Source organism: Odocoileus virginianus, chromosome 2 (genome assembly GCF_023699985.2).
Source record: "Odocoileus virginianus isolate 20LAN1187 ecotype Illinois chromosome 2, Ovbor_1.2, whole genome shotgun sequence".
Taxonomy (NCBI): Eukaryota; Metazoa; Chordata; class Mammalia; order Artiodactyla; family Cervidae; genus Odocoileus; species Odocoileus virginianus.
The window spans coordinates 94,316,291-94,332,712 of NC_069675.1; the positions used below are offsets into that span (position 1 = coordinate 94,316,291).

Consider the following 16,422-nt stretch of genomic DNA (forward strand, 5'->3'; position numbering starts at 1 on the left):
GCCTGTGCGCCCCGGAAGCGGAAGGTAGGGCCTGTTTCCGGGCGGCTGATTCGAGGACTTGTTTTGTCACCAGCGGCTCATCTAAAGATCTGTAGCTGGGCAGGCCATGCCTTCTGAGGGTCGCTGCTGGGAGACTCTGCAGGCTCTGCGCAGTTCCGACAAAGGTCGCCTCTGCTACGACCGCGACTGGCTGCTGCGGGGTGAGGTGAGCAGCGGCCCCTAAGCGGCCGGCTCAGGGGCCTCTGTGCTTCCTTAGCCTTTGGCAAGCCCTCCTCCGAGGAGGCCCTGAGTTCTTTGTCACAACACGCGTCCGCTTCTTGACTCCTGTGTGTGCGTCGCCGTGTCCTAGAGTTTCTGCTGTCTCTCTCCCCACTATTTTAGCTTCTCAGGAGCTCCCCTTCAGAGATGCTCTTCTCTGAAGGCTTCACTGCTCCCCGCTGCCCAAGTTAGGCTCCTCCGCTCTGGTTGTCAAAGCAGCCCTGGCCTCTCAGGGTCAGTTTATTATTGCGCGTCTCTTGTGTTAGGAGATCCAGATTGAGCGGTAAACGGTTGTTGGTGGTGGCTGTTAAGTCGCTCACTCGTGCCTGACTGTTGGCGACTGCAGTACGCCAGGCTTCCCTGTCCTTCGCTATCTTCCGGAGCTTGCTCAGACTCAAGTCCATTGAGTCAGTGATGCCGTCCAACCGTCTCATCCTCTATCCCTTCTCTTGCCCTACCAAATTTTTAGATGACATCGGACAAACCTGGAAACCTTAATGGGGGCGTGGTCACTGCACCTAAGATGTGCTAAGCCCCGTAACAGACCGCGCAGGTGGGAATGTCGAGATATTTAAGGCATAGCCTTTTCCCGAGTTGCTCTTAATCTAGCTACAGGTATGAAGTCTCTTCAAACGAAAATATATAGCACTTATAAAGCATTTCTCTGTTTGTCTTTGACAGTTTTAAAGACTATATATACCTTACACTCTATAGGATGAATTCCATCATGAGTCTGTTCGTTGTCGACTCAGGTTATGCATTCTTGGCAGGGATAATGCAGAAATGATGAGGTGTTCTCAGTAACTCAAATCCGTTACACATAAATGCTTCAGCCCATCCCAGCACTGGTGATGCTAAATTTATCAGTTGATCACAATGGTATCTGCCAGATATTTCCACTTAAAATTCATCATTTTTCCCTTTGTCCCCAATTAGTATTTTGTCAAACCTCCACTCTTAGCGTTTACTGGTAACTTCGCCCTTAACCGTTTCTCTGATGTGCCCAAATGGTATTAAGAGCCAGTTTTATATCTTTATTTTTGAATTGCCAATTTATATGTCTTAGGCTCATTTTGCACGTTTTCTTGTCTGGGTTTTGCCAGTATTTTATAAGTTCTTTATGTATTAGAGATAATAACATTACTTTATCTGAGATACATATTGCATATTTTTTCTAGTTTGTCAGTTAAAATTTTTTTCTGTTTATGGTGTTTTTTGTGTGTGTGGTTTTATTTTTACATTTGAAGCATTGCTTCTGGAATTTATTTTGGTGTAAAGAATGAGAAGGAAGTTGTCTCAAATTCAACATCCATTCATGACAAAAACTCTTACCAAAGTGTGTATAGAAGGAACATATCTTAGCATAATAAAAGTTACTTATGACATACTCACATGCCAGCACAATACTTGATAGTTGTAAAAAGCTGAAAAACTTCCTACTAAAATCTGGAACGAGACAGGGATGCCCATTCTCACCATTTCTGTCTAATATAGTATTGTAAGTCTTAGCCACAGCAGTCAGACAAGAAAAAATAAAAAGGTATCCAAATTGGAAGGGAAGAGGTAAAATTGTCATTATATACAGCTGCCATGCTACTGTATGTAAAAAAACCCTAAAGACTCCACACAAGAACTACCTGAACTGATAAATGAATTTAGCAGGGGAGCAGGATACAAGATTAACACTCAGAAATCTGTTACATTTCTTTACACTAACAATGAAATATCAGAAATGTAAAGTTAAAAAAAAAAAAAAAAACACCTTTTGAAATGGCATCCAAAAAGAAAGGTACTAGGATTTGTAAGATACAATTTGATGACTGTAGCTAACACAGTTGTACCATATATAAGAAAGTTAAGAGAGTACATGCTGAGAGTCCTTTTTTCTTTCTTTTATCTATGTGAGAAAATGGGCTTTCCAGGTGGCGCTAGTGGTAAAGAACCCGCCTGCCAGTGCAGGAGATGTAAGAGATGTGGGTTTGATCCCTGGGTCAGGAAGATCTGGAGGACACAGCAGCCCACTCCAGTATTCTTGTCTGGAGAATACCATGGACAGAGGAGCCTGCCAGGCTCCAGTCCATAGGGTCACAAAGAATTGCACACAACTGAACCGACATTGCACGCATGCACTCATAAGATGGATGTTAGCTGACCCTATTTAATCATTTTATAATCTATGTAAATCAAACCGTTATGTTTACATCTTACACTTTTATAGTGATGTATATCTGCTTTTCAATAAAACTGGAAAAAAATTGAATCTTACATAGAATTCAGTCAGCACTTTTAAATCACTAATATTCACTGAGTGTATGTGCCATCAGTCAGTTCAGTTCAGTTCAGTCGCTCGGTCGTGTCTGACTCTTTGCGACCCCGTGAATCGCAGCACACCAGGCCTCCCTGTCCATCACCAACTCCCGGAGTTTACTCAAACTCATGCCCATCGAGTCAGTGATGCCATCCAGCCATCTCATCCTCTGTCGTCCCCTTCTCCTCCTGCCCCCAATCCCTCCTGGCATCAGGGTCTTTTCCAATGAGTCAACTCTTCACATGAGGTGGCCAAAGTACTGGAGTTTCAGCTTCAGCATCAGCCCTTCCAGTGAATACCCAGGACTGATCTCCTTTAGGATGAACTGGTTGGATCTCCTTGCAGTCCAAGGGACTCTCAAGCATCTTCTCCAACACCACAGTTCAAAAGCATCAGTTCTTTGGCACTCAGCTTTCTTCGTAGTCCAACTCTCACATCCATACATGACCACTGGAAAAACCATAGCCTTGACCAGACGGACCTTTGTTGGCAAAGTAATGTCTCTGCTTTTTAATATGCTATCTAGGTTGGTCATAACTTTCCTTCCAAGGAGTAAGCGTCTTTTAATTTCATGGCTGCAGTCACCATCTGCAGTGATTTTGGAGCCCAGAAAAATAAAGTCTGACACTGTTTCCACTGTCTCCCCATCTATTTCCCATGAGGTGATGGGACCAGATGCCATGATCTTAGTTTTCTGAATGTTAAGCTTTAAGGCAACTTTTTCACTCTCCTCTATCACTTTCATCAAGAGGCTTTTTAGTTCCTCTTCACTTTCCGCCGTTGGAGAAGGAAATGGCACCCCACTCCAGTATTCTTGCCTGGAGAATCCCATGAACGGAGGAGCCTGGTGGGCTACAGTCCACGGGGTCGCAGAGAGTCGGACACGACTGAGAGACTTCACTTTCACTTGCTGCCATAAGGGTGGTGTCATCTGCATATCTGAGGTTATTAATATTTCTCCTGGCAATCTTAATTCCAGCTTGTGCTTCTTGCAGTCCAGCGTTTCTCATGATGTACTCTGCATATAAGTTAAACAAGCAGGGTGACAATGTACAGTCTTGACGTGCTCCTTTTCCTATTTGGAACCAGTCTGTTGTCCCATGTCCAGTTCTAACTGTTGCTTCCTGAAGTGCATACAGGTCTCTCAAGAGGCAGGTCAGGTGGTCTGGTATTCCCATCTCTTTCAGAATTTTCCACAGTTTATTTGATCTAGTCGAAGGCTTTGGCATAGTCAATAAAGCAGAAATAGATGTTTTTCTGGAACTCTCTTGCTTTTTCGATGATCCAGCAGATATTGGCAATTTGATCTTTGGTTCCTCTGCCTTTTCTTTTTTTTTTTTCTCTGCCTTTTCTAAAACCAGCTTGAACATCTGGAAGTTCACGGTTCACGTATTGCTGAAGCCTGGCTTGGAGAATTTTGAGCATTACTTTACTAGCGTGTGAGATGAGTGCAATTGAGCATTCTTTGGGATTGCCTTTCTTAGGGATTGGAATGAAAACTGACCTTTTCCAGTCCTGTGGCCACTGCTCAGTTTTCCAAATTTGCTGGCTTATTGAGTGCAGCACTTTCACAGCATCATCTTTCAGGATTTGAAATAGCTCAACTGGAATTTCATCACATCCACTAGCTTTGTTCGTAGTGATGCTTTTAAGGCCCACTTGACTTCACATTCCAGGATGTCTGGCTCTAGGTGAGTGATCACACCATTGTGATTATCTGGGTCGTGAAGATCTTTTTTGTACAGTTCTTCTGTGTATTCTTGCCACCTCTTCTTAATATTTTCTGCTTCTGTTAGGTCCATACCATTTCTGTCCTTTATTGTGCCCATCTTTGCATGAAATGTTTCCTTGGTATCTCTAATTTTCTTGAAGAGATCTCTAGTCTTTCCCATTCTGTTGTTTTCCTCTATTTCTTTGCATTGATCGCTGAGGAAGGCTTTCTTATCTCTCCTGGCTATTCTTTGGAACTCTGCATTTAAATGGGAATATCTTTGCTTTTCTTCTTTGCTTTTCGCTTCTCTTCTTTTCACAGCTATTTGTAAGACCTCCCGAGACAACCATTTTGCCTTTTTGCATTTCTTTTCCATGGGGATGGTCTTGATCCCGGTCTCCTGTACAATGTCACGGACTTCTGTCCATAGTTCATCAGGCTCTCTGTCTATCAGATCTAGTCCCTTGAATCTATTTCTCACTTCCACTATATAGTCATAAGGGATTTGATTAAGTCATACTTGAATGGTCTAGTGGTTTTCCCTACTTTCTTCAGTTTAAGTCTGAATTTGGCAGTAAGGAGTTCATGATCTGAGCCACAGTCAGCTTCTGGTCTTGTTTTTGCTGACTAAGTTTACTTCAAAATTCCTCATGTGTTCTTTTCCACTCCAGTGTTTTAGATTGCTTTCAGGTTTACTTTAATGACCATCTTGGTGAATTGTTCCTTTTTCTGCAGTTAGGATTGTTTAGTCTGATACTCTAAAAAGATAGTAGTCAAGATCATTATCAAGAAACTACTGTACTTTCTTTTCATCTCTGATTGTTAATACAGTTACTTTGGGTCTTGGTATGGAGGTATATATTAATGTTTATTAGGACTTCTAGGTTTTCAATAAAGCATAAAGTGGATTATAAGGACAAAATTATTTTTTGGTTGCTTAGATCAGTTAACATGCAAGTTGGACTTAACTTTTTTCTTGTCTTCTAGGATGTTTTACAAGAATGTATGTCTCTTCCCAAGCTGTCTTCTTACTCTGGATGGGTAGTAGATCATGTCCTTCCTCACATACAAAAGAACGCACCTCCCTCTGAGACGTCAGCATCCTCTGTATCTACTTCAGCCCTCGACCAACCTTCATCTGTTCCCAGATCTCCTCTCAGAAACCCTGCCTTCTCACCTGTCTCCTCAGCAACATCAAATGGAACCAAGGTAAGATTTTCACTCAGCTCAGGACAGAAGACAATGGTGGCTGCAGAGTTGAAGTGTCTACTTATAATATCATTGTCATACTACAGTGACTTTACTCTGAGAAAGTAATGATTGCTGCTTCTTCATGTAGCTATTTGTAGGAACAGTGTTTGCCACATCTTTCTATGAAGACGCAGAGGGCGAAATTCCTCTCAGTACCAAGAATAGTAGTTAATTTCTTGAGGAGTTGAATTGTTTTTTCTCATAAGCATTACATTTGTTTAACTCTTAAGGTCTCCCTTTTTGTTGTTGCCTGCTGGAAGACTGAGAGTAAATTTTATACTTGCTCTTAGATTTACATACCTTGTCTTTGGTTCCAAATTAGTTTGTACCTTTTTGCTTCAATCTTGTTCCTGCCTTCGTTTCTCCTACTTGTTATCATTGTTGTTCAGTCGCTGACTTGTGTCCGACTCGGCAATCCCATGAACTGTAGCACACCAGGCTTCCCTGTCCTCCGCTATCTCCTGGAGTTTGGTCAGACTCACGTCCATTGAGTTAATGCTGCCATCTAATTGTCTCATCCTCTGTCACCTCCATTGAGGGCAAGAGGAGAAGGGGCAGACAGAGGATGAGATGGTTCTCCCACTTAAAAACAAATTGTTGCCGATGCTCTGCTGTGCTTTGCTCTTCTCTTTCTTCCTGTTTCCAGAGTTCCTTTGTATAAGTACAGATATACAAGAACATATGTATTTTCTTTTTGGTAATTATGTTGTTAAAATTAATCTGTTGACCACACCGTGTGGCCTGTGGGATCTTAGTTTTCTGACCATGGATCAAGCACTTGCCCCTCCATCAGGAGCGCAGAGACTTAACCACTGGGTAGTCTTGGAGAGCTTCCCATGTGTGCTGCTTTTTCTTCAGTTCTGTTTGTTTCTTTCTTTTTAAACAAAGTTGCTCGAATATACTGTTGTGTATCTTGTTTGTTTTCATTGGTTTCTGTTTTTCCTCTTGACAATATATCTTACAGATGATTCATTTTCTGTGTCTCTATATATTTGCCTCATTCTTATTAATATGTTTTCTGACTTTTAATTTGTGCTTGTTATAGTTTATGTTCTTTATAAGCTGCATTAAATCCTTTCTGGATCGAAGTAAGATATAGGAAGTAGTATTTGGCTAAGAATATAAAGAAGAAAAGCCTTCTAAACTAAAATAATGCATTACAGCATTATTTTTCTTTTTCAAGGTTTTTGTGTCAGCAGAATAAGACTAGGCAACTCTTTAGAAAGGTAGAGATTACATTTTTCATGTTTGGGTTCCAAAAGACAAAGTCCTTTTTGTTCATACTCACTGAAAATTTTTGGTTACTGGAAACATGTTTTCATTGCATCAAAAGGAAGAAGTTTTTAAAAAAAAAGGGAAGAAGTTAAATCTCCCTGTGATCTCATCATTTCAGTCAACAGTTACTCCTTTCCAGTCTCATAAGCCTGCATCCTTATACCTTGGCATAATTAAATTGTATGTGTACTTTGGTGTTCTAATTTTCCTTCCTGACTTGACTTTGTTCACAAACTTTGAATTATTTGTTTATGTTATTTCCACCTTTGTAAATATTTGCTTACAGGATATATAATATCCTGTAATTTATTGAACTATTCCTTTATTATTTAGCATTTATGTTTTTCCATTTCATTGCTTTTAAAGATACTCCTCTGAAAAACTTTCTGCATAGAGAGCTTTCTCTTTTTAATCTTAAAGTATGTCTTCTAGCTGTCCTAAAATAAATGCCTGTATAACAGGCATCAAAGATAAAATGGTGCAAATGTATTTTTTTATTAGTAAAATATTCATGACATAAAATTTACCATTTAACCATTTGTAATGTCAGAATTCAATGGTATTAAGCACATTCATAGTGTTGTATAACCATCACCGCTATCCATCTCCAGAACTTTTTCATCATCCCAAACTAAGAATACTCATTAATCAGTAACTCCTGATTTCCTCCCATCCCCAGTATCGAAAAACCATTATGAATTTGACAGTTCTACATACTTCATATAAGTGGAATCATATATGTCATTTTGTGACTTGTTTATTTCACTTAGCATACTGTCTTCAGGGGTTCATCCATGTTGTAGCATGTGTTAGAATTTCCTTCCTTTTACAGCTGAATAATACTTCGCTGTATTCATCTGTCACTGAACATTTGGATTGCTTCCACCTATTGGCTGTTGGTGACTAGTACTGCTATGAACATGCATGTACATCTGTTAGTTTGAGTAGCTGTTTTCAGTTCTTTGGGTTATGTACCAGAAGTGGAATTGATGGATCATGTGGTAATTCTTTTTTTTTTTTTTTTCTTATCATGTGGTAATTCTGTGTTTAAATTTTGAGGACCTATCGTATTGTTTTCCACAGCAGCTGTACCATTTTATATTCCTACTAGCAGTGCACAAGGGTTTCAGTTTCGCCATACCTTTGCTAACATTTGTTATTTACTGTTGTTTTTTTTTCCCCCCACAGTAGCCATCCTAGTGGGTAAGAAGTGGTCTCTCCTTGAATCATTTCTGACTTGATCCAGTGACTCAGACACGGGGCTTTGCTTCTCTTCTCTCAGTTCTGTGTAACTCTTCTTGATTTCATCTTTCAGATAGACTGTGTGGCAGGATGTCTGTTGATAGCCTTAGACAGATACCTTCTTAGGTTAGCGTCCCCAGAAGAAGAGAAAGCCCTCCAAAATAGCTCCATCGGAAAAGTTCAGAAGTTTGTAAAGCAGTCATCAATCAAGTAAAAATAAATAAATAAAATTATATATGAAAAAGAAAAGTTCAGAGGTAGACTTTGGCTTAAGTCATAAGCCTCATTCCTGAAGTAGACACTGGGTACAGAGGGATAGAGTACTTTGATTGCTGGGCTGATCTCATGCCTACTGACCCCTGAGGCTAGGGGGCATGGATGAACTAGGGATGTGGGCTGGGGTTTCTCCGTCCAACCCACCCCAGCAAAAATGGACATTTTCTTTTATTAGAAAAGAAAAAATGGGGGGAAATATGGTGCGCAAATCAAAATAAAGAAACAAACAAAAAAATAACACAAAAAAACTGTCCAAAGCAAAAACACCCACTTAATTTGCTAAGGAGAACAATTAGAGTAAGGTCAATATAACAAAAAGCACCCTGGTTCTAACAAATTGTTTTGTTGTTATTGGTTGCTGATTGTAAGCAGGGATGTGGCTTTTGTTCAGACAGAATAATACCAACTTGACCATCTTAAAAACTTAATTTTTCTCTCTTCCGTCTATACAGGACAAACAGGAGTCTCCACATACAGAACCTATGGTACTTCAGTCCCCCCGGGGGATGAAAGTGGAAGGCTGCATTCGAATGTATGAGCTGGTGCACAGAATGAAAGGAGCAGTAAGTAACCCGTGAAGTAAGGCAGGCTTGACATTGACCGTTGGGAGCCACATTCACATGCAATTCCTCAGGGACTAGGAGTGTCCGCCATATGCTGATCATCGTGCCCTATCTACTAGTGGCTTCATTTCGTTAGTGAGATAGTTATAATGTAACAGTTACGAGTAAACTCTGTGAAGTCAAAACTGGTTTCAGGTCCTAGCTCTTCTATTTTACCTGTGAACTTAGGAAGATTACTGAGACTTCCCTGGTTTCCATTTACTTTTCCAAAATTTGAAGATGATCTGCATTGTCAGATAAAGTTATACTGAGAAGATGGACCTTAACAGCCTCTTGAGAAAAGAATAACACTATTTTAATGTTTATTTAACTTTGTTTTATTTCTTTTTTTTTTTAACATCTATTTTGTACTAGGGTATAGCCGGGATTAACAGTGTTTTGATACTTTACTTTTTTTATTAGAAAAACAATGCATGCTTTTGTAAAAATTTTTACAGAGTAGGTGAGTTTATAAAGTGAAATTCTAGCATCTACCCTCATTTGTTTATTCATGGAATCACCAAATACTTATTGAGCACTTTTTTTCTAGGTCTAGATAAAACATTGAACAAAGGAGACACAACCCATGTCCTCAGAGTTTATTTGCTGGAGGGAGAGGCAGAAGTAAGCAAGAGAAATGAGTGAAATATAGTTAGAAGGCTATTATAGTCTGAGTAAGAGAGAACAACACTTATTGAAGCCGTCACTTTGACACTGGATGAAAAAGGATGACGGTTGCTTAGATTCAAGGATGTAGCAGTGGAGATGGTGAGAAATGGTTAGAAAGAAAGACAGAGGGTGTTTGTGTATTCAGGTTTTCTCAGCTCTGCTCTGTCAGTCATCACTTGTCCATGGACTTTCTTCCAGACCTAAGTAGAAAGTTTTTCACTGCTGATAATCTCCCTCATGTTGCAAAATAAGTTTCAGAATAGAATAACTTAGTATCTTTTAACAGTATGTTTTGATATATCTCCATGTCAGTATATATATAGCATGTCATTCTCTTTAAAGACTGCAGAGTATTCTCTAGTATGACTTACTATATTTATTTCCCTGTTGATTTAAATTGTTTCAAATTCATTACCTAATGAATATCCTTATGCATATATCATTGCACACATAGGCAAGTATTTCCTCAGGACAAGTTCCTAAAATGGAACAAGTGTCAGAGGATATGTACACTTTAAATTTTGATAGTTAAAATGTCTAATTGCCCTTAAAAGTCAAATGTGAGTACTCTTGTGAATAATAAATGAAATACCTGGTACCTTTAGATGTATAAGAAAGGGATATTCCTAAGTGAAGATGGAGGAAAAGAATCTAGGCAGAGATAATAACTTACAGAAAGGAGTGAGATAGGAATAGCATAATAGAATAAGAATTTCTTTAGATGACCCTGAAGCCCTCAATACACGGAATGGAAATTCCCTGGCAGTCCGGTTGTTAGGACACCCTGCTTTCACTGCCGAGAACCCAGGTTTGATCCCTGGTGGGAGAGCTAAGATCCCACAAGCCACAGGGCGTGGCCAAAAAAAAAAAAGAATGCACAGGATGGAAACTTAAAAGTGCAGGGCTATTTGATAATATATTGGTAAAATCCTGTCCATTCTTAGCTTATGCTGGGGTGACAGGAACAGTGTGGGGCAAGTTGGAAAGGCTTTCCACAACAGCTGAATTTGAAGATCGACCCAAAGGGGACAGGTGACTCAAGCAAAAATTTTGAGAAGTAGGAAGATGATTCCATGCCCCGGAGTATCTTCGATGGGGTTGAGGCCTGATGGGAGGGCATCTCACAGGGGTTGACAAGCAGGGTATAATGGAGCTCCAGAGAGCAGGTGCTGATCTTTGCAGGAGGGCTTGAGGCAGTGGCAGGAGGAGCAGGAGAAGAAGGTACAAGCCCTTTCTGAGATGGCATCTGAACAGCTGAAGCGGTTTGATGAACGAAAGGAACTGAAGCATCATAAAGAATTCCAGGACTTACGGGAAGTAATGGAGAAGAGGTGAGTCTCCCTGAATTACAAGGGGAATGTCGGCATGGTCAACCAGAGCTCTTTCCCAACATAAAACCCAGAGGGAAGAATCTGAGTCCTTACATACCAAAATAAAATAGCCAGAGAAGCTTATAACCTAGAAAAAGGACCAACCTTGGAAAGATGACCAATGCAAATCAAAGAGAGGAAGCTTTTAGGAGAGGCAGAACTATTTTAGAAAGCATCCCTGACTCTTCCTCCCTCCATTTTTCTTTCAGCTCCAGAGAAGCCCTGGGGCAGCAAGAGAAGCTGAAAGCCGAGCATCGTCACAGAGCGAAGGTCAGCGCCCGGGAGAACCCATGTGGGTGTTCACTGTCTGGCAGTCATAGAGGACCCAGCCCCTGTCATGCCTCGCTATGGCTGACTTGGGGCCCATCTGTGAGAACAGGCAGTCCGCGTGGGACTGGAGGCATGTAGAAGGAGAAGTCCCAGGAGCCCCTTAATTTGACAGCCCTTTCTGTAGATCCTCAACCTGAAGCTTCGGGAAGCGGAGCAGCAGCGCCTGAAGCAAGAGGAGCAGGAGCGGCTCCGGAAGGAAGAAGGCCAGGCCCGCCTGCGCAGCCTCTACGCCCTGCAGGAGGAGGTGCTGCACCTCAGCCAGCAGCTGGACTCCTCCGACCAGCACAGGGACCTGCTGCAGGTCGACCTGTCTGCCTTCCGGACCCGAGGCAACCAGCTCTGCGGCCTTGTTTCAGGGATCATCCGGGCCACTTCTGAGGTGAGGGGGCTTCAGGAACACACTCTCTCCTGTCTTTGAGATGAAGAGCCTTAAAAGCAAAATGGTTTTGTGATTTTAAAATATTACCTGCTTATTATCACTTGTCATCCTCTTACCTGGAGATAACCACTGTTAGCATTTATTTTTTCTCTGACAGAGTGTGTGTGTGAGATTCCCCACCCTAATTGGCCTTCTATAGATAGAGAGTTTTTTTTTTTAATATATATTCATTTATTTGGCTGCACCAGGTCTTAGTTACAGCATGTGGTATCTAGTTCCCTGACCAGGGATCGCACCTGGGCCCCCTGTATTGGGAGCTCAGTCTTAACCACTGGGCCAGCAGGGAAGTCCTGATAGAGAGTTTCTTACCTTAGGTTAAAAAAATATTTGTTTCGTCTAATTGCAGAACACTTTAGTTCATTAATATATACTGGACACCTGCCATGTTTATGATAAAAATTAAAACCTTACAGAAATGTATATTGCTTTTTTCAGTTAACATGATATTTTGAAAGCATAATTACTATAACCATGACAAATACATAGCTGGCATATTGAGTGCAGCACTTTCACAGCATCATCTTACAGGATTTGAAATAGCTCAACTGGAATTCCATCACCTCCACTAGCTTTGTTCATAGTGATGCTTCCTAAGGCACATTTGACTTCACATTCCAGGATGGTTATTTCATTAGAGGTGGTAAATTTTAAGTTTTTTTTTTATCATTTTTCCATATTTTTTAGCTAGAATTCTACTACAAAGAAAATTTCCCCATAAACTATCTTAAGTACAGTCTATATAGGGAAGGAAGGATAAATATTTGAGTCTTTCCTTTGATCAGTTTTCAGAGTATAGAGTTGCTTTCCTAGCATTTTCCCACAGTGACTTGAGGTTTTGTTTTGTTTTTTTTACTATCATTAAGAACATATGAACTTTATATAATTGATGTATAATATGTCATCTATTATAGTTTGTTATTCAAATTGTGTAATGGGAACACCTTCACGTTGGCTTCTCTGTCCCTTGGACATGGGACAGTCGTAGTTGTTGCAGCAGAAAGCAAGCAAGCTGTTTTCTACTTCATCTTGAACATTTTCTTCTCCAGACCTAAAATTGGGTGTTTCTTCATGAAGCCTTATCACTTATTAGTGGGAAAAGGTAGTAGAAAACACAGGCTGGTTCCGAGTGTTGGTGAGAGCATTGGAAGATCTACCCTTCGGTACTGTGAATGTGACGGTAAATCAGTATTACCTTTAAGAGAACAGGAAAGCAGTAGGTATCAACATGCTGACCGTGGGTACTCCCTTGGCACAATTCCAGTTTAGAAATACATGGAGTTGTGTGAGGTATGATTCAGCACCTCAGGTGCTCAGGAAATAACCACTGAGCTCTGCCTCTGTCACCGTGACAGAACGGCTTTCCCACAGTAGAGGACCAAGCTGCGGCTGAGGGAGCGCTACAGGAGATGCGCGACCTCCTCTCAAACTTGCGTCAGGAGATCTCCAGGGCCTGTGAGGAGAAGAGGAGGCGGGATGAAGAGGAAGCCCGGATAAAGCAGCAAGAGGCACAGATGCCGCAGAGGCCGGAGGCCCACAAAGAGTCGCCCGTTCCCAACCGGGGCCCAGGGGCGAAACCAAACGAAGGTGGGTCTTGATGTGGAAATGGTCCTTTAACGTGGTGTGTAATTCAGAATGTGAAAAGAAGTGAGAACATGTTTTGAATACTATATTAAGCTACAGGACAATTTATCAGAACTTTTACATAATGTAAGATTCGGTACTTTTAATGATTTCCATTCAGTTTTGATTGATGTGGAGCCTGGCTTCAGATTCCAACACTTGCCATGAAGACTTGAAATTCTCCATAATCCTAGTAGATATATTATTCCACATATTGCTGTTACTGAGTATTTTATTTTATTGAGTATTTTAAATAAGTGTGTACAGAATATATGTTTAAACACGAGGGAATCGATATAGCATAATGGTTGAGAATACTGCTTTTGGAGTCAGATCCGTGGGAATCTAGTTTTTCTATTTCCTGGCATTGTATCTTTGCAGAATTACCTAACCTTTCCATGCCTGTTTCCTTATCTATAAAATGACGATGATAGAATGCACTTTATAGGCTTATTATGACAGTGAAAGCAGTTAACACATATGTAATTAGAACAGTACCTGACTCATATTAAATGTTCAATCAATTCTACTTAAGTTGATTAGAATAGTACCTAGCTCATATTAAGTGTTCAATAAATTCTCCTTTTATGGAAGTATCTTTCTTTCATTCCTCAGACCTCCAGGTGAAGGTGCAAGACAGTACAATGCAGTGGTACCAGCAGCTGCAGGAGGCCTCCAGTCGGTGTGTGCTGGCCTTTGAGGGCCTGAGCAACAGCAAAGACAGTCAGGTAGGAGGGACAGGAGTTGGGCATCCTCTGGGCCTGATGGTGCCCCCCCACAGCCTCATGTCCCCAAGAAACGTAGCTCGCCTGTCACATCACCTCCCTAATCCTAATGGCATCTACTCAGCTCTTCAAAACGCTGTTGGCCTTCTCGCTGCTTTCCTCTGGCAGGCCAAAAAGATCAAGATGGACCTCCAGAAGGCTGCCACGATCCCAGTGAGCCAGATCTCTACCATTGCAGGTTGGTCAGAGAGTTAAGAACGTGGCCCTTCACCTCATTGTACCAGTGTTTATTGAGATTCCAAATCCACTTGTCTGTAAGGTTCCTATAAATAGATTATGTCTGAGCAAATGTTGACTGTTGGATCAGATGTATAAACTATGTGCCTTGGCTGGTTTACTCTCTGAGTGTAGAAGGTAATCATTATGTGTTGACTCTTTTTTTCTTTTTAAATAAGTTATGTATTAGTAGTAAATTATTTAGGAAGACTCTTAGCTACGATTGGAAGTTACTGCGGAAAGCATCCCTTAGGGAGCCTAGGATGTAACTTGCATTCTTTGCTTTTGTCCTACAACGTTAGCTTTTCCAGACTCAAAACCTGCTTGTTAATACATGAGAATGCTGAGAATGCCTACCTTTTTTCTCCAGAGACTGAGATTTAGAGAGGAAGAACCACACGGAGACCGCTCTTCTTTAGAAACAGAGGTTCATTTCCACAGAGCTCAGATGTGGAAGCCTCCACAGCATAGACTGTGCTGCCAAGTGGCTGGGGAGCTTGTGCAGCTGGGAAGCTGCTCTGACTTAACCTCCACCCAGGTTCCCTTGATTAACTTGTTACCCAGAAAGTGTGGGAAGTTGCATTTTCTGCCTTTGAGAGGCTCTGTGACTGAACTTACATATCACTTTGCTGCCTGAAATTCCTTCTGGAACAAAGCAAGGTCTAAATAAATAAATATGTATCACTTTCTAGAATTGAAAGTGCCATTTCCTTTAATAGCCATGGCAGTGAGGGGAAAGGTTGACCAGACAGTTGTCCCACACCTTCCCTGGTCTCCTCAGGTTTGTCCTTGGTCTTTACCCCTCAGTTGACCACCCCTGCCTCCTCTTTTATCTGGAAAACTGAGACCTCAGGTGTAAAATCCTCGGGTTCACCCCTCAACCCCCCAACCCACCCACTGCAGTAGAACACAGCTCTGTTTACCTGCTTTGAAACCATCCTGTTTCAAAGAATGCAGTGCTCTTCCAGCCCACACTTCCCCTTCCACCTTGGCCCTGAACAAGCCTCGGGAAACTCATCCCCTCCTATCTCCCTCAAGAGACAGCTCTTCCGTTTTCAACAAAATAACTTTCTTTACAAGCTCCTTTCCCTTTAAACATGCTTGTCGCTCACATTCTAAAACCTGTTTCTTTTGATTTTGTGTTTTCTCAGTCTTTTCTAATCTTCATGTTACCCTTTGGCTCTGTTTATTATTCCCTTCTCTATCTCTTCTAGTCCTCTGGCTTCTGAGGCAACATTAATTTCCAGCTTCTCCTCCTCCCCCCTCTCTCTCTCTTTTGTGGGTTCCTCAGTCTCCTGCTTCCACCTGGGTGGTAGGTGTGTCCTGGGGATGCTTTCACCCTGCGGTTCTCATTCTGAGACCCCCCCCCGGCTTCAAACTTCACCTCTGCACACATGACACCCAGCTGAGTCTCTGGGTCATTCCTTTCCTCTGAGCTTCAGGTTACCTTGCTCCAGCTACCCGAAGGGCAGCTCTGCCTAGATATGTCTCAGCTTCCTCAGGTTTAGCATGTTCCAAGCTGACCTCTCATCGTCCTCCTCTTGCCCACCTTTTTTCCTGTTTGCTCTCAGTAACCAGTACTAGCACCTTATCTACTCAGTCACCTTAACTGAACCCGAGAGTCATCCCCATGACTGCCTCCTCTAGTTCACTGTCTGTACCTGATTAGGCTCTAGTTTTGCTGTTCTTTCCCACCTGTTTCACAGCTGTGTCCCTGTGTTCCCATCATTATCGTAAGCTCTATGAGAGCTTACTGCCCGGTCAGACACAGACATTCTGCAGAGGTAGTGCTCAGGAAGTGTGGAATGACTGAGAAAGAGGTGACCTAATTCCTGCCTCTTTAGAGGTGCATGTCCATGAGTAGTTAAATGTGGAGCAGAATTTAAAGACAGATATGGTGCCATTGTGGCAGGCGGGAGGCCATGTCAGGCACCGGGCTGGGATCTGATTTTCCTAATTGGAGGGGCTCAGGGAGAGGGGCTGGATGGGGATTTGGCCAGTGGGGCCCTCTGAAACCTTCAGTAAAGATATAGTTGGGTTATGGGTTGGCAGGAATGTGAGCTGAGTAAA

General features: G+C 41.8%; 1 protein-coding gene and 1 long non-coding RNA gene across 5 annotated transcripts in view; one reads left to right on the top strand and one right to left on the bottom strand.

Moving 5' to 3' along the window:
• Window positions 1–16,422, top strand: part of GLE1 (GLE1 RNA export mediator) — a 24,431-nt gene continuing 8,009 nt past the window's right edge. The window contains exons 1-9 of the mRNA XM_020874808.2: window positions 1–205; window positions 5,265–5,486; window positions 8,774–8,884; window positions 10,775–10,923; window positions 11,172–11,232; window positions 11,417–11,671; window positions 13,084–13,315; window positions 13,967–14,079; window positions 14,245–14,314. Of these exons, the coding sequence (XP_020730467.2) occupies window positions 107–205; window positions 5,265–5,486; window positions 8,774–8,884; window positions 10,775–10,923; window positions 11,172–11,232; window positions 11,417–11,671; window positions 13,084–13,315; window positions 13,967–14,079; window positions 14,245–14,314 (1,312 nt within the window). The 5' untranslated portion in view covers window positions 1–106. The remainder of the gene's footprint in view (window positions 206–5,264; window positions 5,487–8,773; window positions 8,885–10,774; window positions 10,924–11,171; window positions 11,233–11,416; window positions 11,672–13,083; window positions 13,316–13,966; window positions 14,080–14,244; window positions 14,315–16,422) is intronic.
• Window positions 9,238–16,422, bottom strand: part of LOC139030812 (uncharacterized) — a 24,030-nt gene continuing 16,845 nt past the window's right edge. For all 4 annotated transcript variants that reach the window (XR_011483210.1, XR_011483211.1, XR_011483208.1 and 1 more), the window contains exons 4-5: window positions 12,924–13,181; window positions 9,238–11,720 (exon numbers count right to left, since the gene is read on the bottom strand). This is a non-coding gene — a long non-coding RNA (uncharacterized lncRNA). The remainder of the gene's footprint in view (window positions 11,721–12,923; window positions 13,182–16,422) is intronic.